Source organism: Haliaeetus albicilla, chromosome 21 (assembly GCF_947461875.1).
Source record: "Haliaeetus albicilla chromosome 21, bHalAlb1.1, whole genome shotgun sequence".
In the NCBI taxonomy this organism is placed as follows: Eukaryota; Metazoa; Chordata; class Aves; order Accipitriformes; family Accipitridae; genus Haliaeetus; species Haliaeetus albicilla.
Window position 1 is genome coordinate 20,034,860 of NC_091503.1, and position 22,666 is coordinate 20,057,525.

At 46.7% G+C, this 22,666-nt stretch overlaps 1 protein-coding gene and 1 long non-coding RNA gene across 6 annotated transcripts in view; one reads left to right on the top strand and one right to left on the bottom strand.

Annotated features, from left to right (window-relative positions):
• The window catches only part of JARID2 (jumonji and AT-rich interaction domain containing 2), a 225,216-nt gene extending 212,408 nt beyond the window's left edge, over positions 1 to 12,808 (bottom strand). The window contains exons 1-2 of one of the 4 annotated variants that reach the window (XM_069809163.1): positions 12,790 to 12,808; positions 11,580 to 11,785 (exon numbers count right to left, since the gene is read on the bottom strand). In XM_069809163.1, the coding sequence (XP_069665264.1) occupies positions 11,580 to 11,624 (45 nt within the window). In that variant the 5' untranslated portion in view covers positions 11,625 to 11,785; positions 12,790 to 12,808. Of the gene's footprint in view, positions 1 to 10,209; positions 10,308 to 11,579; positions 12,492 to 12,789 lie in introns of those variants that run through there. The other 3 variants (XR_011329170.1, XM_069809165.1, XM_069809167.1) reach the window with 3 other exon arrangements.
• A 278-nt stretch (positions 12,809 to 13,086) lies between these two features.
• The window catches only part of LOC104323998 (uncharacterized), a 34,820-nt gene continuing 25,240 nt past the window's right edge, over positions 13,087 to 22,666 (top strand). The window contains exons 1-2 of one of the 2 annotated variants that reach the window (XR_011329171.1): positions 13,087 to 15,615; positions 16,022 to 22,458. This is a non-coding gene — a long non-coding RNA (uncharacterized lncRNA). The remainder of the gene's footprint in view (positions 15,616 to 16,021; positions 22,459 to 22,666) is intronic. The other variant, XR_011329172.1, reaches the window with a different exon arrangement.

Here is a 22,666-nt window from a genome sequence, read left to right on the forward strand (position 1 = left end):
CAGCCAGTATTTTCTATAACCAACACTCAAAATCTGCACACAGGCTTGAGAGACAAGTAGCAACAGTGCAATCACCCCCCTTCCAAAGTATTTCCTATGGACCTGCCCTCAAAATGAACTGCAGGAACCTTTCCTCATCTCCCCCTTTGGCCTTCAGGAAAAGAAAATAATACTGCGACAATAGTTCATTTTGCTTTCTTGCAAAGAGATGGCAGCAGCCTCGTAAGAGCTAATTTCCTCAGACAGGGACAACGTGGATAGAGGAGCCCAATCAGAGAAATACATAGAAATGAGAGAAAGAGAAAAGCATGGGACTGGAAGACAAGAGGGTGGGGGGAAGTGAACTGTAAAAAATGCCAGTACTATGCACTCATGCACACTATAATGAAGACAAGAGTAATGAAAGAAAATGAAGTTATTACATTTAAATAAAATATTAAGAGAAGATGCTGGAAAAGCCAAAAGAAAAAAACAGTTCAGAAAAAAATCAGGCAGGACTACATCTAGTAAAGCCATTAAAACCATTAAATGGCTATCACCCTCTTAGAAAACTAACATTCCTGCCTGCAAATACTTGCACACACTCTTACACAGGAATGGCAAAATCTCAAGGCCTGAAAAGCACTTCGGCATGTGCTTAACTCACAAGCTCCAAGTACTTCAATTGACGTCAGTAAGAGTATTCATACATTTGAGACAGGCATATGCTACAGTGCCTTGCTGGATCGAAACTGAGGGTGCAGTTCCACATGTCTTTTTAATCCACAGCAAAGCCAAAGAGGTCCTTGTGCCCCACTGTTCCCTTAACTGTGCCACTAAAGTCTTTGCAGGCTTGCACTGAAACCAGAACATTTAAAGATGAGGAGATGGGGGGAAAAAGAGGAGAGCATTCACATAACGACTTTTTAAGCCTGGTAATTTCAGTGACCCTATTTCGTATGCAGCTCTTTAGTTGTATTGATATGGCCAAAGCACTATACCATGAAGAAAAGATCAGTAGTGTCACCACTGCTGGTTTCAATGGTGAGAAAAAGGCATGTGACGCCACATCCTGATGTTCCTACAATTAAAAGAAACCTTGTTTTTTGTAGCTTCTTGATTTGACATGGTTTGGCCTTCTCACACTACTTGGGAACCTGGGGCAAAAATACATCAGCACTTCAGTTTGCTTGCACATTCAATAGACATGAGTGGTTTTAAAAGAAGCTAACTGAACTTATTCTTCAGTAGTATAAAATAAAAGAAATAAAGCCATGGGAAATTTCTGGAGGAACTCCCTTCTGTAAGCAGGTCCTTGTTGTAGAAAGCAGAACAGTTCACTGGTTTTACTTCCATGCTGGAGCTCTTGTATTGTGGGGCGGGTGCATGTGGCTGTTGAATTAAAAAGAGTACTTCTACCACATTTAGTGGTGAAACTCAGCTTCCAGTAGCACAGCTATCTTAATTTTATTTTCTTCCCCTTTTTTCTTCTCTTGTTTAAAATTGTTCAAATCCTACCTAAGCAAGCATAACACGTAACAACAGTAGTACATTTTAAATCCTCTTCTAACATATTTTAGCACTTTGGAAATGATTATGGCACTACCATGACCACAGGCACCAACACCTTCAGCTTCATTTTCACCTGCGCGGCCTAACTTCGTTTCAACCTTATTTAATATTCACCACGCTTCCAGCAGTAGGACAGTATAGCAAAATCCATGCCCGAACAATCCTTAGAACAGACAAGGACAGCTAATTTTATTTGCTAGGAAGTAAAACATATATCTTGACTCCTATTTAGTCATAATTTCACAGCCCATTTAAGCTCACACTATTGCTAACAGAAGCAATCCTACCCCTCCCTTTCCACTTCATTTTGTGTCCCTGCAACACTTTCCCCAGACCAAATATTTTTACAGCTACATCACAAACTGCAATACTAAATGAATCCACATTAAAAATCAACTGTATTTTGTCAGTTCAGTTTTAACCTGGAAAGTCCCCAATCTGTGGTGGGAGTTATCACCTGATATACATGTTGGACTGCAGAAGAGATGGGGAACAGGCAGCCAGAAGAAGGCTAACACTTCTTTCAGTGCAGTGCAGGCTTAAAGTGATGATAAAAACATGGCATTAGGCAGCTTACTGGTCTCCACATTCACAAAGCTGTCACCGAAGGCAAAACACAAAAGCTACACACAGGACATTTCCACCACAAATAGGAAGAAGGGGACAGTAGAACAGGACAGGACAGCTTCTCTCAATCACTACTTCTTATTTTGTAGTTTTTATTGGTTCAAGGCATCACAGACAGACTTAAAAAAAAGACAAAGCCAACTTCAGAATTATTTGCCATTAGGACAACCATTATTTCTTCCAAGTTATAAATAATTCACAAGTTACAGTTACTGTAACATGCTGTAACTCCAGCTTTTAAGTAACACAAAGCCTCTTGTCTTACAAAGTGATATTACTGTGTCCCCATTATATGTTGAATAACTAGAACAAAAAAAATTAACACTGGTAAAAGCTTTTCAAACTTAAGATAAAGGCCTCAGTAGCAGAAAGACTACCTTTTTCTTACAATCTTACTCAGGTGTAGTACAGCTTTTAATAAATTATTAGAGGAAATACTATTCCAAGACATTAATTTCTGGCTTTATATCCAAAACTGAAAGGGACATTCCCTGGTCTCAGAAAGCCAGTCTGCACGATGGCAAGAGGCCATGAGAATTTTCATCGTTATCACTACGCTTTGAGAGGGTAGAAGAAAGTGACTATCAATCAGAAAACCACATCTCAGGCGTCCATCTATGTCATCCTGTGAAAAACACTCACATTACGGCCGGTCATTTGGAACATCACCCAAAAAGGAACTGCGTACAACACCAGCTTAGTTATCAGTCAACGTTACAAACAATAACAGAAAACGTTTTCGCTTGGTTTTGAGTTTGGTAAACTCAAAAGACTGGACCAAGTTTTGCAGGACTGAAACCAAAACAGAAGCCGTTCTATTTTTTTTTCAGTGCGAGTTAAGAAGTTAATTGATCTGGCATACATGCAGGGTTGGAAATTTGTATTACAGGGTTTTTAGCATGCACACTGCAGCTGAGAGATTTGGCTTACAACTTTGATGTACCAAAAAGAACTCTGCGGGACAAACTGGCTGAAAGTGATATCCATGAAATAAAAAAGGCGAGAAAGAAGGAAACATATCCCTTCCCTAAATCATCCTTAGTCTGCCTAACAGGTACCTTATAAAAAGAAAAAAACTATAAACATATGGTGGTAGCCTGCAGCAACTTAAAACTCTAAGTGCAATTTCTAGCCTATGTACTTTTGGGGCATAAAGATTCCCAGTTTTAGAACAGCATAGAAAATGATATGCTAAATATAACAGCTACAAAAAATAACGATAAGCATCTCAGAGTGAGACACTGGACAAACTCTTGTCCAAGACTCATGGTTTCTGTCCACTTTATTGGCAGCAACCTCAAAAAATATTTGTACATTGCAATTCACTTGACTCACATGCTTTACATCTTCAAGTGCCTCTTTGTATTTCTTAAAAACGCAGGCCATTCCCAAACATAGCTAGAAAATGGTTATTAGCTGTTTAAATGGAGTTGTCAGGGCCTGGGGGAAACTGAATTCCTGTGACTGAGGAGCCTCAAAGTTTACTCTCTTGGCTGGACTCCCTAAAACGCAGCATGACTAGCAGGATGCCTAGCACGAGGCTAAAGTTTACCCAAAGCAGTAGCAGATTTTTCACACAGGAGAAAATAAAGCACAATCCTCAAAGAGAAAAGAAAGTCCTTCCCCTAACATACAAATGTGGGAAAGAGCAGAGAAGACAGTCCTGTTCTTGTGGGCAGTGGACAAAAACCATCAAGTCAAAATGCCAGTACACAACATTGTCCAGAAACATTGGGGAGCACATATCTCTACTCCCACTCACATAAATCTGTTTTAAAAATAGGCACAGAGCTGATTTCCATATGCATACAGTTGAAAGGGCCAATAATTTTTCCAAATTCACTCCCATCGTTCTTAATTTAAAAGCATGCATTGCTTCAAAACTAATCTGCAAGCAAAGCTAAAAATGAATTGCTCGTAATATATAGTTATCCTAACTTGGCTCAGACAACACAGTATCAAAGTGCAAAACTAAGATTAGTAGATTATGTCAGAATGAGCTCCCATGGTTTATTTTTGAACTTTATAAATATCGTTAGCCAGTCATCATAGTATTCATGTGCCAAAACATGCTAATCTCCTGCAACCATCACGTCATCCAAAAGATGTCAGACCAGCAAGGCAAGCTCAAAGAACTGAAAGCAGAGCGCAGGGACGCAAATACCACAAGCCCTCCTGGAGCACGGCAGCAGGCCACAGTTTCTCGACTTGATTCTTATTATTTGCATTTCTTCTAGCCTTTAGGAAATAAAAGCAATGTAGTAACAGCCACAGATCCAAAGCTGCCTTTTTGCAGAGCAAATCAAGGGAAGGACCTGGCAGAAAAGATCGCAAGAACCCAAGCAGGATAGACCGAGCAGATTACACATTACAGAAGAGAGACATTTAGAAAGGATTAAGTCATGCCCCTCAAGTGATGCAATTACAAACTCTCTGGGGGCATCATCACATTTTCGCTAAACCAATTTTAGCAGTGTCAAAATGTCTGACTGCAACTGTAGCAATCCTACAGGCACTAAACCAAACTTGACCAGAAACTACTCTTGCTCCACAGGTCTGACCTAGATGCAGAAAGAGTACGGAGACCTTAGTACAGGTTTCTCATTTTGTTTTCCATGCTTTTTTTTTTTTTAACCACACAATCCCATTTTTATGACTGATTACAGGAGGTTTTGTTCCCCCAGGTAAAAATACTGGATATGGTTTATGACGCATCAGTCCGGGATGAGACATTTGCTGCAGAAACGCTGAAGCAGTTTCAGATTCCACTCTTCCCTACGTGAACCGGTGGAACGACTTCCACCTGAGTGTTTTTTCCTTCCTTCCATGCTCAGCCAAGCTGGTCACTCCGAACAGCTTTCTGCAGCAGCATAAAGGGAGCCGATAAACTTTGCGTGGGAGCAGATGGGGTACACTCACACCGTCCGTCTGCTCGCAGACCAGGGAGCCGTGATCCTCGAGACGTGGCGTTCAGCACGGCAATGCTCTCAGCCACCGCTCCGCTTTGCCACCGATCGTGGCCACGCTTGCAGGGCAAGTTGAACAGCAGCATTTTACAGCTTCAGACCTGTCATCTGCTTAAGGAAGCGACGGACAGAAAGAAAGCACACGTGGAGGGGAAGAGAGCTAGCATATTTTCAAACAAGCCCTCACTGCTATAATTAAAGGGTTTATTCCTTTCCCACAGCCCACCACTGGAAATACCAGGCCTTTGCCAGATTACTGAAGGAACAACATCAGAACAGGATGTCATTACACAAGGGAAAGTGTGAAACCTGAGTAAGTGAAACGGCAAATGGTTTTAAACCCTCTACCTACTGATTCATTGAGAAAACGTTTTCGTGACTGACTGAAGTAAACCCACCCCTACAAATGAAAACCAAGAGTTCCCAAATAAAACCTGCCCGTTAAAAACCAAAAAGGATCACATCCAATATTCCCAGTAGTAATGAGCCAGCAAAACAACCAACCCATCAAAGATCTAAGAGAACACCAAATACAGTTTGGCAAGCATCATATTATTTCCTGTATCTGAATTTCAGCGCCAAGTACTCCTCACTTACTAGACCTGAATTTTACAAGCGATTTGCAGCTTTTAAGTTTCCTGGTGGCTTCCTACCACTTAAAAATCCTTTAAATAAAAAATGGTAGTAAGTATAAAAAGTATACACCCCATCACTCACTTGGACATTAAACTCCAGGTATGTTTTACCCTTTTCTCTAAGTCGCAACAACAGGTTAAGGGGCCTTGTATCGAAGGTAAGAGCTAGATCATAAAAACCATCAACTGAAGTTTTGGCCCATAGCATAGGGACATGTAGGGCCATCAGCATCAGGAAACATTTAAGGGAAGTTCAGGTTTGGCAACACTGAAATTTGCATTATTAGACTTGAAAGTTAATGTCCCGTTAATCTTACACAGAGGCAATCAAATCCATCAGCACTATTGTTTTCAGACTGTCTGCCCACTAAGGCAAACAATGCATCATTTACACTTGGTTTACATTTGTAGTTGGGAAGAACGCCATGCAAAGGACTAGGGGGAAAAAACAATGTTTTAAATGCAAATACGGATTTCGCAGCAATGCACGTATTCCTCTGCAAATCCTGCACCTGCTAAATCACACAAAGGCTGGGTGCTTGTAATAAAAAATAATAAACGTGCCTCTGCTTTTCCTTTCCCTACTTTAAAATTACCTTTAAGCCTCCCTTTCACTTGAGTGCTGCAAACTGGAAACTTTAGAAATGAAAGCAGCTCCCTCCCCAAGTTCAAGTTGATTGAATTCAGCCACAATACAATATAAATGGCAAAAAAAAAAAAAAAAAAAATCAACCCCAAAAAACATTTCCCTCCTCAAGAACTTTCAGTTATGTTCAAACCAGGAAATATCAGTAATGTGTACGAACAGTCTCTTTAGCTTCAAACCATGAGATTTAAAAATTGACCTACTTTATGTAATACTCCCACAGCTGAGTCATCACAGTATCAACTGGTCTCTTATCAGCTGCAGGGTATGATCATCACTCAAAACAAATCAAGTATCCATACCAAAATGCCTCTTAAAATATTATTATGATGTTAAAAATATAGCGTTAATCTAACAGTCCAGACTATAACTGGGGAGGGAGGAAATCTTTAAGAAAGTTTGAACTGCGTAAAGTAGTCCCTGTACAGCAGATGCCGTGCCTCGTAGTGAGAGCCTGTAAGCTACAGGATAGAATATTGGACAAGGCTGCAGAAATACAGATTAGTTCCGTCTCTGCCACCGTTACAGTATGTAGCTTCAGGCAAGTAATTTAGACTTCTTTCTGTTTCATCTAACAATAAAATGGAGGGAATGCTACTGCTTTACAGCATCAGCTGACGTTTATACCACACTTTAGCATATGCATAACATTAGCTGTTATTTTACATCTACAGAAAAGGAAGGGGTAATATATTTTTAATACTGGCTTAGCAGACCTCATAAGAGACGGTGAAAGTGCTTAATGAACATTAGAAACCCTTCACAGGGCCTTGATTCATTATAATTCACTCTGGACAGCATCTTACACTGACTGCTGGCTCACAGTCCATCAGAGCAAGCAGGAGTCCATTAGTATCTCACGGCAAAGCATTTGCTGATAGCAAAAAGTAAATATTCCTTTTAAAAAAAAAAAAAAAGTATTTCAATTACTAGTTTCTACTTACACGCTATCCTATAGCCACTTACAACATAATGTTGTAATCTCAAGAGACCAGGAGGAGGTTAAGAAGAACCCAAACTCAGATCTCAAGTGCAGCTAGCATCCTTACAACATTAGCTGAAGTTATATGTATGGGGAAAAAAAAGAGTTGAGCATGTTATGCTGCTGGAATTGTTACTGCAAGCCTGAAAAAGACGCAGCACAAGAAAACTCCAGAAGGTTAGCTGAAATAAGATGCAATGTACACTGAATACTACCTCTGCTGCCACCGGTGTATCTACATTATTTCTTGTAGGAAGTGGTCAAACTTAAAGCACACTGTCAGTTGTGGGCCTGGGGGAGGGAAACGAGGAAACTCCTGCTGAAAAAAAAAAGCAGGGCAGGAGGGCCGGGCTGAAGCCTTGGGGTGCCCAGGGCCCGGCCCCTGCACCCCAACGTCCCTTACTCGCAAGAGGTGGTGCTGCTGCACGGTCATCTTCACCCCCAAAACTCCCTGAGCTGGCTTCAAGCATGCCCAAGCGGAGAGTATTGTTTCAAAGGCTGCAGCACTCGCAGGAGCTCTCCTCGGATGTCTGCAGCACGTTAATCCTGGACAGGCCTTGCCGGCCCTCTGTCTGAGGGGCTTACCAGGCCGTCCATAGGTGAAGCGTGTCACCTCATGGCAGACTACAGCACTTTTCCTTCTGCAAGGACAAGGAAACAAATCACACGAGGAGACAGTAGTGACATTACTCCTTAATTATATTTTGCCATCTGCTACCGTAGCAGAACTGTGCAGGTATTTTAAGACAGTAATCCAGGTCTGATACTCCGAGACCTAAGCCAGCAAGAACAGAAGATTCGCTACTTGGCATCACAAAAACGGGCAGAAAAATGCACCTGTGAAATTATGCTTAAGACTTCAAAGCTCTTCATTTAAGAACTATTAATTCCGAGCGCATACTGAACGCAGTCTGGCTTCTCGGCTGATGCTCTACAAAGCTGTCAGTTTTCTGAGGCCTGAGCCAAAAGGCAATATTTGATATGTAAAGATGTTTGAGAAGGAGGAGGGTAAAGTGAGAAGAAAGATTTGTATGAGTCAGCCATAGTTCTTTTAAAAATTAAGTGATAGCTTTTTTAAAGTGCAGAAAAAAAGACGCATACACAGATTTGCTCATTCCTGGCTTATCGGTCACAAAAGATAACGCTCTCAAAGTTTAAGAGAACTTTTAATTGCAACCACTTACGGAGCGGGGAGCCAAGACCCGTGACGGCAGCCCGCAACGCGTAGGCTTTTACTCCATTGTTCTCACCACCTTTTTGTTTCCAGAATTCATTCCGCAAACGCCGAAAAGCAGCAACCTAAACAAGCTTTCGCCCCCAATACGACAACCCGCGGCCGTACGAGGAGCGGGGGGCCACCGAAGCGGCACCTCGGTACCCACGCAGCTGGGGTGGGGGGACTCGGCTGGACCCTCGCTCCTCACGGCAGGCCGTCACCCCCGGCGCAGCCCCTTCACCTCAGGGCTGAGGAGCACCGAGGGCCCCGCGGTCGGGCAAGCGGGGCCCGACGCTCGGCGGACCATTGTTCCGCTGCGGCCCGGCTCCGTCGCTCCGCGGGCTCCCGGTGAGGCGAGGCCTGAGTCGGCCTCTGCCAGCTCTCCGCGCCGCCTCTCCCGGGTCACCTGCGGCGGTGCCCGGGCCGGAGGCCTGCTCCAGGGGCGCGGGGTGTCACCGGTGGGGCCGAGCCTGACAGGACGGGGCGCGGGGAGGTGGGGGGGGTTAACGGCCCCCGAGCCGGGACGGGCGGCCCCCGCGGAGGCCGGCAGGCGGTTCCGGCCCCGACCCGGGGGGCGGGCGATCGCACCTGCAGCCTCGCAGGCGGACAACAAAAGGCCCGGCTGGCACCGGCGGGGAGGAGGAGGAGGAGGAGGAGGAGGAGGCGGCGGCCGCGACCCGGCGTGCTCCGCCGGGCTGCCGCAGCGCCCGAAGGTCACGGGCAGGAGGAAACGTGCCACGCGTGTCGCCACGCCGCGTCCCCACGCCTCCCGCCCACCGCGGGGCGACGTGACCGGCCCTCCCCTCCGCGCGGGGCGGCGGTTAGAACCGACCTCCCCACCTCATAAACCGGCAGGGCCAGGCCTGGGCGGCCCCGCACCTGCTCACCTGGGCCCGGGGCCGGGCCGGGCCGCCCCCTCCCTCCCCTCCCCCGCAGCGCCGCCGAACGCTGCCCCGGGGCCTCCCCCCACCCCCGTCCCCGCCGGCCCGCCTCGGCTCTGACGTCACGCCAGGGGCGGAGGGGAGGGGGGGGAAGAGGCGAAGCGACGAAGATTCCACGGCGCGCAGGCCCTTCCCTTTGTGACGTCACGGGAGCAGGGCGAACCTGGCCGGGCGGCGGCGTGGCCGGCGGCCCGCGGGCTCCCGTCACAGCCCCGGCAACCTGTTGCTGCCGCCGCCGCCAGCGCAGAGCGCCCCGCCGGCACCGCCGCCCGCGCCCCCTGCCGAAAATTTAAAAAAAAAAAAAAGGGGGGGGGGGGATAGGAGGGGGAGATGATTAAAAAAAAAAAAAAAAAAAGGCGCCGCCGCGAAGTTGCAACCGGGGAGCACGGGGCACGTTGTCCGCCCCCCCCCCCGCCGCCGTCCCTCCTACCTTCCCCCCCCCCGGGGCCGGCGGGAGCCGCGCTCACCCCCTGCCCGGCGGTGCGGGAGCGGCGCCGCATTGTTCGCCCCCGCGGGCCCGGGGCGACCGCGGGAGCAGCGGTTTGGGGCGACCCCCGCCCCCCCCTTTTCCCCCTTTCTTAATTATTAACACCGCCGTTTCCTCTTCCCCCCGCCCCCCCCCCCGCCCCGCTTTTGTCTGCCTGCCTGGGAAACGTGGACGCCTCGCGTGTTTCGCCAGACTTTCCACCCGCCGTTCCCGTTTCGATGCAATACTTTAAACTCGCCGGCCCCGGGCTCCCCGCTCCTCTGCAATGCGGATGTATTTTAATTCGGAAATTTCGGGGAGGGGGGGGGTGAACCCAGCTCCAAAATAGCGCGCAGCCCCCCCCCCCCCCCCCCGGGCTGCGTTTCAGCGGGGCGGGCAATCGATAGCGGCAGTCAGCTGGAGTCAACTGCAGTTTTTTACCAAATCTATATAATAGCGAGGGAAAGTGTCCCGAAGGTCACCCTCCCTGCCAAGAAACACCCCTCGCTGAAAAAAAAAATCGGCACGAACGACAGGCGCGATATAAACTACAACTTTTAAAGCCTCGCATCAAACACACCCGAAAGCGAGGATTTATATAGATCCCCCCCCACCCCCTACCAAAATGAAGAATTTTTTTTTTTTTTTAAACGTGCAGATAAAAATCATTATTCGCTCTACTGCATATTTGGCTAATCCCCTCAGTTTTTCCAAACGTAAAGAAAAACTCCCCTATGCCAATCAAAACGTAACTGGAGCACGAACAAAAATCCAACTATCCGTCCACATTTATATGTTTAAAGGATTAGACAATTACAAGGGATTGGTTAAGCGGTTGAATAAAGAGAGGCAGAAATACAGCCCGGGCTGCGCTGGATTAGCCCAAATTTTCGAGCCATCGTAACGAATTCTTTCAAAACTGCACCGAGCCATTTTGCCCATGACTGAAGTCGATCCCGAGGAACGCGATCCCCGGCTGCCTCTGGGTTCCCACCGCCCGGCAGAGCGGCAGCCGACCTCAGCCGGGGGAGGTGGGATGTGGTGGGGCGAGAAACGAGCTCGCCATAACCAGACACACTCGGTTTCAACTTAAAGGGCTTCCAACAGCCACCGCCGCCGCTTCACCAGACGGGGATACACACACACACAGGCAGAGCACGAAAAAAAAAAAAAAAAAAATCACCTCCTTTCGCATGCAAAAGCGCAATATTAACACGACCGCCTGAAAATGCAGTTTCGTGACATTATCGCGGCAGCCCCCCGAGCTCCCCGCCTTTCATCTAAAACTAGATTATGATTGTGTCATTTGAGGTCAATACATTTATTCGCTGGAGGAATCGCTACGCGAATCTGGTTTTATAACCAAACTGGATAGAAGGTTTCCCCGTCAAAAGGGGCCTCCGAAACTCCCCCACCACGCCACAGAAAAATAAAATTCGGTATCGCGTTTGTTTCGAAAGCCTTATAGCTGCAGGATTAGCTATAAACTTGACATTCACTGCCATTTCCTAAAACTGGGAGTCAAATGATAGACGTTATGACCACTTACGTATTTCTTTTGAATTATATTCCTCTTGGGTCTTTCTTTGCTCATTCTGGTATCCAAATTCTGATTGCAAAAGGGGACAATTGCTTCATGAATTAAAGCCGCGACAATTTAAAAAAAAAAAAAAATACCGAAAAAATCCTGGGGGGAGGGGGTTGTTTGTAGTGGTATCTTGTAATCCGACTTTCTTTCCTCACAATGTGATTCTCCTAGCAATAAATCCGAGAGAAATGGGGGACGAAAAAAAAAAAAAAAAGACGAATGCGAAGGAAACAAACAAAAAAAATCACTTTAGTGAAACATTATAATGGAAAATTTCCCCCTAAACACAAAAAACGACGCCCTTGATATCCCCTTTTTCTCAAGCCACCTAAGCGATCTGCAGGTCCTTAGTGTCAGAGCTGTAGTTACATCTTGGAGGAGGAAAGGGGCCGAAAGGAGAAGATAAATAATCAAAACGTTGGAAGTCACGTTTGTGCCGCTGCAGCAGGGAAAGCGGCAGAGACAACTCCAGCAGCGGCGGCTCCGGCTCCGGCTCCGGCGGCGGCTCCGGCGGCAGCAGCGGCGGCGGCGGCGGCAGCGAGGGCTGCACGCACCGTGTGTGTCTCCGCTCCTCCAGCTCCCCCCTAACCAATGAGAACAGCTCTCCGGCAGCAACTTTAAATGGACCTGGCTCTTTTTTTTTTTTTTTTTTAAATATATATGTCTGCGTGTGTGTGTGCGCGCGTGTGTGTATATATATATATACACACGGGCACACGCACACACACACACACACACATACATACACCGCTTAAGGGCCTGGCCTTAACTCCCAACCGGGACGGGAGACGTAACGCCCGGCCCCCGCTGCGTTCAACGCATGCAACAGGCCTCGCTAAACACTTCATGCGGGTCAAGCGTCACACGCTGCCCTTCTCTCCCCCCACCACCCCTCCTCCCACCTCTTTTTTTTTGGCATTTAAGCGCGGCCACCCGGCAGCCAAGGTCGCCGCTAGCCCTGCGCCACAACCCGAGCGGGGAGTTTGGCGACGGTCCCTCACCGCGCAGCACGCTCAGTCGCCCTGCCCTGCCCTGCCCCCCCCCTCCCCTCCCCGCCCCGCAGCAGCCTCTCTCCTCCCGGCTGCCAAGGGCTCTCCTTCCGCTCCGTCCCTGCGCCCGCCGCGCCTCCCCCGGCTCGGGCATGCACCGGGGCCCGCCGCGCTGGCAGCACCTGGCCTCGCCGGCGGGGCTCCGCGCAGGGGCCGAGAATTGTCCTTGCTCGCGGGAAAGTTGTAGTTCCCTCGCCACAAAATGGCGACGGCGGGGAACTACACCTCCCGGCGTGCCCCGCGCGCCCGCCCGTGCCCGCCGCCCATTGGCTGCTGCGCGAGGAACCCCCTTCGCGACGCTCGTCTTTTTCCTCCCCCCCCCCCCCGCCTCTCTCCGTTGGTTTCCCCCTCCTCATTGGTTCCCCCGCCCGCGGCGGTCGGTGGTAGAGGCCGGCGGGGGGGGCGTCGGCTGTGTGAGGGGCGGTTGGGCGTTGCGGGGTGCCGGTGCGGAGGTGGCGGCGGGGCGGCTGCCGCCGCCGCCGCCGCCCGGGGGAGGGGATGGCACGGCGGGGCGGTGGAGGAGGAGGAGGAAGGGGGGGGGGGGAGTTTATTGGGAATCGCTGGCAGGGAGCGGGGAGGCAGACCGGCGCCGCGGGAGGCTGCCGGGAGAGCGCGGGGATTAATGCGTCTGGGTTGGGCCGGGCAACGGCGGCACGAAACTTCGTGTCTGTGGGCTGCGCCGCCGAGGAGGCGGCCGGCGGCGGGCTTGGGCCGCGGGGCCGCCCGCTCTGTCCCGCCTGCCGGGCGGGCGGTGTCAGCTCAGGACAGGCTGCCGGGCTGTGCCGTGCGAGGCTCGCTCGGTGTGTCTCCAAAAGGTATCCTGAGGTCGCGCCTCCTCCCGCCGAAACGCCTCAGCGGCCGCCGCCGCGCTGGGCTGCCCCCCGCGGGAGCCGGGCGGCGGGGCCGGGCCGGTGGTCCGGCGCGCCGGAGAATAACCTTTCTGTGTGGATGCGTGGTTTTTAAATCCCCGGCTCTGCCGGAGCTAAGGCACGCCGCGGAGAGCACAGCAGTTAGTTGCCCGGGAGCGGCGGGCGTCCTCCCCGAGAGGCAGAAGGGCCGAGGGGAGCCGGGGCTGGGGCAGCGCCGTCCTGCCCCATCCCCAGCGGGCGACTAGTCCCGTTGAACCAGCTGGGCGCTGGTGGGACGTGGAAACCTGCTGTCAATGCAAAACCCCGAAGTTCAAATACTGGAGGGCTTGGGGTTTTGTTTGGGGTTTTTTTTTTTTTCCAGTTAAAGAAAGGCAGGAAACTGGGTGCGAAGCGGAAGGTGCATCTTCAGAGCGAACACAGCAGTTCTTTAATGGTGGATTACATCTCTCTTTCAGGGACGGGGAGGAAGGGGAGTAATTGATGCCCTCCCTGGTGAGGTATCACTGCACTCGGTGGACGTTTGTGCTTTTCTGTACGACACAGACTATGAGGTGACATATCTCTATGCTAATGCCTGTATTTATGTAACGTTTTAGGGACTTTGTGCCGTCTTCCAGATGCAGTTTATATATTCACATCCCTTCTGGAGAGTATTACCTCCACTCTGTAGGTGCAAAAGCTTTTGCGTAACGCTGTGGAGTGGCTGTGCTCCAAGTCAGGACACCTAGGAATCCCCAGAACCTCACTCGCTGGTTCCTAGCCTTCCATCTTAACCATGAGGCCATCCTTCCTCACTTAGGTAGATAAGTGAGCATAGTGTTCTCCCTTCACCTGAGAATTAGGATGTGAATCATGTTTGAGACACTAAATGGAAAAAATCAAGTTGTGTCATAATTTCTTAGTTCTCCCTTCACTTCCTCATGCTTACTACTAATTATTTTAGGGTTTTTTTTTCCTAGTCTTGTTTAAGAAAAAAACTGGGGAAAAAAAATTATCTGTGCTTGGCTTCATTCAACATCAAGCTTTTATGGTAATACTATTTGTAATCGAGTTAATCTTTTGAAGCCTTTTCTTTAGGCCTCTTGTAGGAAAATATACAGTATTTCTAAGTGTAAGGCTGAAGAGAGCTTCTTGTTCCTTTAAATTGGAAATATGCACGTTTCTTGTAGGACTGTTTAACTTTCTGCCCTCACTTATTTTTATTAAGGTGTTTATGTAGCTTGAAGGTCTAGGACATACTTGGAAGAAAACACTTTTGTCTCGGGTTTTCTTCAAATAATAATGATGAATCTGTGACTCTTTCTCTCCAGGAGACATTTTGGAAAGGCGGAAGAGACAAAGTCATTCATGTATTTCTAAGTCAACAACTGAGCAAAAGGTTCTTGTAGGAAACCTACCTGTCTTTTCTCAAATAACATAAGCTGGCGAAATATTTCCCCCCCCTCGCTTTTGAGATTACTTCCTGAGTGGTGCTATGTTTGCTACTGGCTTTTGTGCCATGTGTTGAACAAGAGCTTACTGTCAGTGCAAACTAATGAATTTTCTTCTCGAGGCTGGGTGGCAGAAGCCTTTTCCATAGATCCATGACTCTATTTACATTTGTGTCCTGTTATACAGAGCATCATGTTATGTACGTGCTGAGTATCATGTGTCTGCGGTGGATCCTGCCTTTCAGTTCTAGCTTGTGTGCATTTTGGAGACTGACCTTTTAAGTACTGAAGCTGAACTAGTTTACAAAATTAATTAAATGCTGATACAATAGCAGTTAGTATCACTGCTACTGATGTCAGTGTTTGCCATTACATTTGATCATGTGTTTTTTTTCTAATTTGATAGTGAGTTTCATCTTGGCCACTTCCAACTATATTGTGCCTTGAAAATGTTTGAGAAGTGACTAGCATTAGCCTGGTAGAGTTTCCTTGTTTGCATCTCATTCATTTTTTCGTTGTATGTAATCCTTTTACAAGGAATTACACAGATTTATAAAGGAGCCCCTGAACTGGATTTGTGTTCTACAATTAGTAGATGAATTACTGTCCGGAGTCAACCTTTCCAACAGCTTGCAGAGGCCAGAACAGGGTCAGTGGTCTGACATACAATACTATTGTTCAAAAAGCTTTGGTGGGGTTTTTTTGGGGGGTGATGATACTGTGGACTATTTCTTTGCATGAAAATAACGCATTTTATGCATTGTTCATTTGGACTTGTGTATACTAAACATCCTAGGTGCAGCTATCTCTGAGCAAGAGGTGAAATATGATCGCTTTCTAGCACATAAGATAATCTTCTAGTACACGATTCCAGTGAGAAGTGAGAGGAAGCTTCATTAAGAAGGAACCTTGGTGATACCTCTCCAGCTACGAAAGCTTTCATAATACTTGCCTACTTCACATCTTGAGGCAGATAAAATCTTTTTGAGGTTATAGGAAAAGAACATTCATCATAGTTGACTTATGTATGACTGCACTTCTTTTTTTTTAATCAGGGACTACTGCTTTTGATACTTTCAAACTTGGAAGGCAGATGCGTATGCAAAATGGTTTGTGGTGTCCTCAGAGTTCTGGGGGAAGATTTTCAGTAAGCTAATGGGGAAGGTCCTGGTATGGTTGCTGGTCAAAACAAATAAAAAAAAAAAAATTTAGTTCATAAGGAAAATCAGGATCTACTATAAACCAAAGCATAACCATTTCAGGTTTTTTGTTGCTGTTTCTTCTTTTTGGTCAAACAGATAAAACAATAGGCACAAACAGTACAGGGAAGTCAGAAGGAACATGGGGTGAATTTGTGAGCCATAATTCACCAGTCAGCAAACAAAGGGCATGATGCCAGGCAAGTTCAGCCATAAAGGAGCCTTGTCTTGGGGGCAGGCTGTGATTGTTTGTGGACAGATGGCTGCTTACCAGTTCATAAAAATAACTTCTGGATACCTTTTCCTCAACTGTGGCATATTTACCTGAATTATGCCTGCCTAAGAAAAGGCAAGATTAAGTTCTCTAGTATTGAACAGGTTTCCTGCATCTGAAAGGGATGCAACTTTGAATTCTGCGATCTTATCTCTTGTGTGGATAAAGGCAAAATTTTTGGTACAGTGGGAAGGATGAGGGTGGGAGAGGTTGGTAGCTTTGTGCTGTGGGATACAGAACTTGCTTCTAGCCCTAGAATCAGGCTGGCAATCTGTAGAGATACCATAATGCATGGGAATTCTCATTTTTTGAGGTTTGAATGGTTTCCTAGAAGCTTGATAAAGTAGGTAAAGAAACTATAAAAGTAGATCCCCCGGTCTGTATAATCCAGACCCGTTCCTACAGAGCAGCCTTTTGTGCCACAAATGACGACACCATTTGTGTATAGCACATTTTGTTTTGTGTTTGAGAAGATGGAACTTTAACACAGGCAGCCAACTCTTTCTTGTAAGAAGAATGTGGAGACTGTCAGAGAGGGGCCTCTGCCTATAGCTACCCAGAGTGTTGAATTTTCCGGATTAGTTCTTGCCACTGGCTGGAGTTGATGTCTAGATCTGACATTCTGCTTTCTACATCCCCCGATTTGAATTCCCCTCCTCTTTTCTGTAGCACTTTAAAAACCCTGTCCTTCCTGTATTCATGTTCTGCCTTATTGTTTTGCATTGGTCCTAAAACTCCCATAGCACATTACTGTAATATTGGAGTAGAGTATTAAAGATAGAATTACAATACACATCTAAGAGAAAAAAACAGCTACTGCTGTGAATGAATCCCTTGCAGAACAGGGAAGTAGAACTTCCTTTTATTTGTTCCCTTGGGGAAATAGAGAGATGAGTAGCCAGTTGCTGGCAGTCAGTTTGGCCACTTCCCCACGACCTTTTTTACTTGTTAAATATATGCATAGAAGTACACATTTGTTAAATTTATACATAAAATGCAAACATACTGACCATGCAACATAGTGGCTAGTGTACATGCCAGGTGGTGTCTCTGCATCTGAGCCTAAGGGTTTCCCAAGAAGCAGCTGCCATCATGCAGTTAAGCTTTACATGTGTAGCAGATTCTGTATCACATGCACAATAAGGCTGGATTCATGCAACGTAGATTTATGCATGTGATTTAAAGTCCTCTCGGCAATTGAGACATGGTGCCTAGCATCTCCAGGATCCTTGAGGCAGCCTTACATACACGTGCAGACAGACACTGCACAGATGGTCAGAGTGAAAGGATATTAAAGTGGCTAAGTTAAGCACTCAAAAGTTACAAAATGCCAGAATTGGGAAATGCTTATGCAATCTTAATTCCATCCATACATCTCTATATTGCTTTGTAATAATCTTAAAATAGATTGCATACCTCCCCCCCGCCTTCCCCCCCCCCCCCCAGGATGATTGGGTTTTATTCAGTGTATTAAACGAGTCTGCTCTGGGGATGAATTAGAGTGCATGCTGAAGAAGACCGTTGTCTGTTGAACTCTTACCCTCCTGTGTTCCTGTGAATGCAAGAAGGGAAGACATAATCTCATTGTTAAGGCAGCTGAATGTTGCTTTGGAGTTGATTCTCTGCCAAGGAGTGTGATGCTGGATAAGCCATTTACATCAATCTTTTAATAGTGGCCAGGTCAGCACTACTAATTTGTACGTAAATAGCTACAGTTGTCAGGTGGGTGATGAGTTGTGACTTGTGACCATCATAGCTCTTTGATCCAAATCTCCTAGTGTGCAGGATACTTTGTTCCCCCACTTGAAAATGTGGAAGAGGAGATGGGGAAATAAATATGTCTGTGGTTGCTAAAGTGTTCCTGTTGTAGCTGTTGCATTGTGTTCCTCATTCTATGTGTTCTCTTAGGAGTACACATGTGCATCTGCACCAAAGGCTGCTGGAAGCTGTATCCTTTGAATATTCAAAGAGTATGCAATGCTTAGTACTAGCAAGAATTGGGGTTTAGGTACTTTGAGGCTCTTCAGATCTTAATTTCTGACCTCCTCAGTTTACAGTCTGTAAAATGGGGGTAATATTCCTTCAGCTTATGGAACTGATGAAAACAGTGCTTGTGGACAGTCATGACGTTCTTGGTGCGAGCACCGCAGAAAAAGCAGTATCTCTTCATCTGGCTCTTTGTCTGCCTTTTCTCTGCTGAATTCAGTACTACGTCAGCTTTTCTTTTCTTCGCATTTTGTTTCACTTCATTTTACAGCTGGCAATGTAAGGGTGCTTGTCCTTGCCACATTGTTCAGCATTTACTGCAGTTTGCTTAGTTGCCGTGCATCTGTTGAGAAACAGGACTGTGGGTCAGTAACCCTTGAGGCACACAAGCTTGAATGAAACCCTTGAAAGCACACAAGCTTGAATGAGAATGATCAAGTTGGTAGGAACTTCTGGTTTTTGTTTCAGTGCAAATTTTGCATAAATGTGAACTATTTTAGTTGAGTTGGTAATTTTAACCAGTTTGTTAAATTGAAGTAAGATGCTTTTAGACTTAAATAAGAGCTCTACGTGGAAGAAGGGGAACAGGAGTGTGTCTTAGTGGGTGGAAGAGGGGACCAAGATAATTGCTCCATCCCGCCTTTCTTCCTCCTCTTCACCCATTTGAAAGTCTATGTTCCTTCCTCCCTCTTCTCTTCCCCTTCCAGCCTTACGAAGTGTAATGCTTACTTTGAACCACGGGGAAAATCAGGCTCGTGGGACCAGCGCAGTCTAGGTTGTGATCAGTGGACAATGTTGTCTAGATGGGCAAGGAGATGATCTCTTCATGGCCACCTCTGTCCTTCCCTTTATGCGATGGTAGGCCTGCCCAAACTGGTGCGATATACTGCAGCATGTGCATAAGTGGCCAGGATATGGCACCCAAGGGAGCCCAGCATGGTCAAAAGAGGCATAGGGCAGTGCTGGAGCAGGGAAAGAAAAGATAGTTGCCTTGCTGGCATTTTGTTCTTGGCAGTGGGCATGGGAAAGGGGGGGAGAATTGAGAGGGGAAGGTGGAGGGTGGGACTGGAGTGAGTAGAGAGAGCCAAAGAGGTTGTGAGAAGGGAGAAGGACTGGGGAAAGGTGCAGAAAATAGGTAGTCAGAAAGGGACAAGGGCTAGCTTCTCTGTGTAAGTTGTCTGGTGATTTGAGTGGGAGGAAGGGAAGAGGTAGCACAGGTTTTTATGTGTCGGGGTGGACCGAGGGCTCTAGAAACTCTCAGTACAGCCAGTGCCATCCCGCAAACCTGCCATTTGCATGTCTGCCTTTCCTGTCTGCACATCAGCTCAGTCTGGGCAGACCCTCTCTTCCAGGGCCATTTGCCTTAGCAGCAGGTGACATTGAGGCCTTTCTAGGAAAGAAATAAGGTTGTCTTATTTGCGGTAGCTTAATTTGCAAAGAGAGTACATATGGCTCTGAGATGAGATGTAGCATGCTGGAGCCCATCTTTATAGGCAGTAACGATGCTCCTCTCAAGCACAGGACACACTCAGTTTTCCTGTTGGAAAAAAACCCAGCTCAGTTGCCCAGAGCTGGTTCCAGCTGATGAGTAGTGTGGAAAAGTGGTGAATCAGGCTTCAAGCTCAGCTCCAGTGCTGGCAGGGGCAGCGCTGCTGGCGTCCAATTTACTAGCCAAAGTTTAGCCATCATTTTGCCTTGTAACTGACCATAAATTTCACACATTTGAAACATCATTTGTATTACAGCCAAGTAGAATTAATTTTGAGCACAGTGGAGGCTGTGTTTTTAATAAAAGGTCACGTTTATAAGTAATCAAGTAACACACACATAGTGGTGGCTCCTACTGGAAGGACGGAAACAGCAAATTATTGTTGTAGTCATAAGGAAGCTCATCAGGCAGTTCGGTGTTTAGTAACAGCATAGATAAGGCCTGATCCTGTAGGGTGCTGGATGCTCTCAGCTCCTTTTGATTTTTGACCGGTTTTTGAGGTACCCCAGCACCGCACAGAGTTGAGACCCTGAAATATTAAGCAAAGAGCAGAGTGTAGGAAATAAAGTACAAGAACAACTTGCTTGTTCTTAGTAATAGCTTTTGTTGCCCAAAAACTTGGATATGTTTATTTCTCATTTGTGATATCCAGTTATAATAACTCCAGTGGTGGTCTCTGGCTTTATTGAATTTATAATATGTGCTGGCTTTGGATGTGCAGTTTCAAAGTCTTCTGCTGATATGAACCAGAATTTGTGCTCTGCTTGGTTCATGCTATGTCTTCTGTCACTGCAGTGCCTATATAAACACGGTTGATGGTATGTAGTAGCTTGGAGTGAGAGGCTGAGATAAAACCCCAGCTGTTTCTGAAGATACCGCCTGCTGCTATCAAGAGGTTCGGGTTAGCAATTTTAAGTGTTACAAGGACCTGTAGGACCTATGTTTTTGAACTGCTTTCCTGAAGAGAAGGTGGAAATGTACATGCCTGGCTATTTTAGGAATTGTTCTTTCTTGAGTGTGCTTATAGTTTATGAAATGCGAGCCCAGGGAATATGGATAATAAAGCTGAATTATTGTCCTTGAGTGTTTGTAGACTAAGGATACTGTGCATGAGTGAGTCGTGGCAAAAACTGAATTAGGTTTAAAATATCAGCAACAACAGAGAAAGGATGGCCCAACCAAGTGTCAGTCATGTCATTATAATTCTTAAGGGATTTGGGTACAGCTTAAGATTTGCCTTTTTCACTGACGTGGACACAACACACCAGGGAGGCAGTGGGCTTGCTCAAGTCACCAGCCAGCTTCCGCGATGCCTCCTGCTGACCAGTCCATGAAGAAATAGCTATCTGCCAAACAAGCTGTGTGTTTTATTTTGAAGGCCCGGTGGGCCCAACCCTTCCTGCCCAGCAGCCACGGCAGGCTCCATTCCTGCTTGGTGCCTGGCCTGGGAAGAGATTGCTTGCTGCCCCATGAGGGTGGTTCTTTGTAATTGGTTTGCAGGGAATGCTATGCGAGAGGATCTGGCTTTTTTTTTAATTGTTTGTTTTATTAAAGTTTGTTTATTAAAGCAAATGCTGGTCACAATGGAAACATGTTTTTTGAAGCCTGTGTATTGCCAAGAGAGCAGGGTAGAGCACTGATCAGGTTATTGCTTCCCCGGAATCAGAAGTACACATGCAGCTCTGCAGGCCCCATGGGTGGTGTCCCAGCGTCTCCTCTCCTCCCTCTTCCAGCTGAGCTCTGCCAGATCTGCTGTAGTGACGGCTCCCCACGGCTCTACAGGCAGGATGGTGAGGTGGGAGTCGCTCTGCCTGTGGTGTCTCCAAAAAACAAATGTTAGATCTATATTGCAGGCTGCAGGGGCACCCAAGCTAGCTTTGAACAAGCCAATTTGAGTACCTTTGGCAGTCTAGCTGACGTAGAGGGGTCTGGATGTGCTCATTTATCCCACTGAAAAGTATGATTGTTTGCCCTTAGATTACTTCTCTGCTAAATTAGGGCAGAAATCCAAGCCTGGCTCTAGTACCCAGGGCGGTTTAGCCAGCTTTGCAGCATACATGTACCCAGTCAGTTGTGTTCATTAATTAAAAAGTTTTAAAACTGCCAGTGTTGCCTGTAAATTAAAAATAATGCTTGTCATATTGAGTTCCTATACCATTCTCCTATGAGTTGACAGGAGAACATGACGCCTGCAGCTGTCATGAAAAGTGTGGGCAACAGCCCTAGTAGCCCTTTCTAGTAAGTTCGTGCCTGGTAATTTACGTATTTGTAACATAAACCGTAATATGTCATCTTGCCTATCTAGGCCAAGAGATGGCTTATCTTGTGAACCAGGGAAAATGAATTTTAAAACCAAGATAATCTTGTTTAGAATTTATGGCGTTTTGGAACTGGAGCATGTCATCACTATATAATTATATGTTTGTATGTTGTAGTTTCCCTGCATGGAGTGTAACACGAATAATCTCAGGCTTTCTTAGCAAACAGTCCAGGATAAGGGAATTGTGTGGATGAGGAAACAGCGTGGAACACACTTACTTACCAGTGAGTCAAAGACTGAAATTCCCTCTATAACCAGGAAAACTGTCTGGCAAGTTACATGCTCAGAGCTGCAGTGGTTTGTGTTTGTTGAAACACTTCTCAGTGAGACTGGTGTTATTCAGTCTCATGGCTAGGACTGGCTTTGGACAGCTGAGTGAAACAAATGTTCCTAGGGAGAAGCACAAACTGAAGGCATGAGGTTAAAACAAAA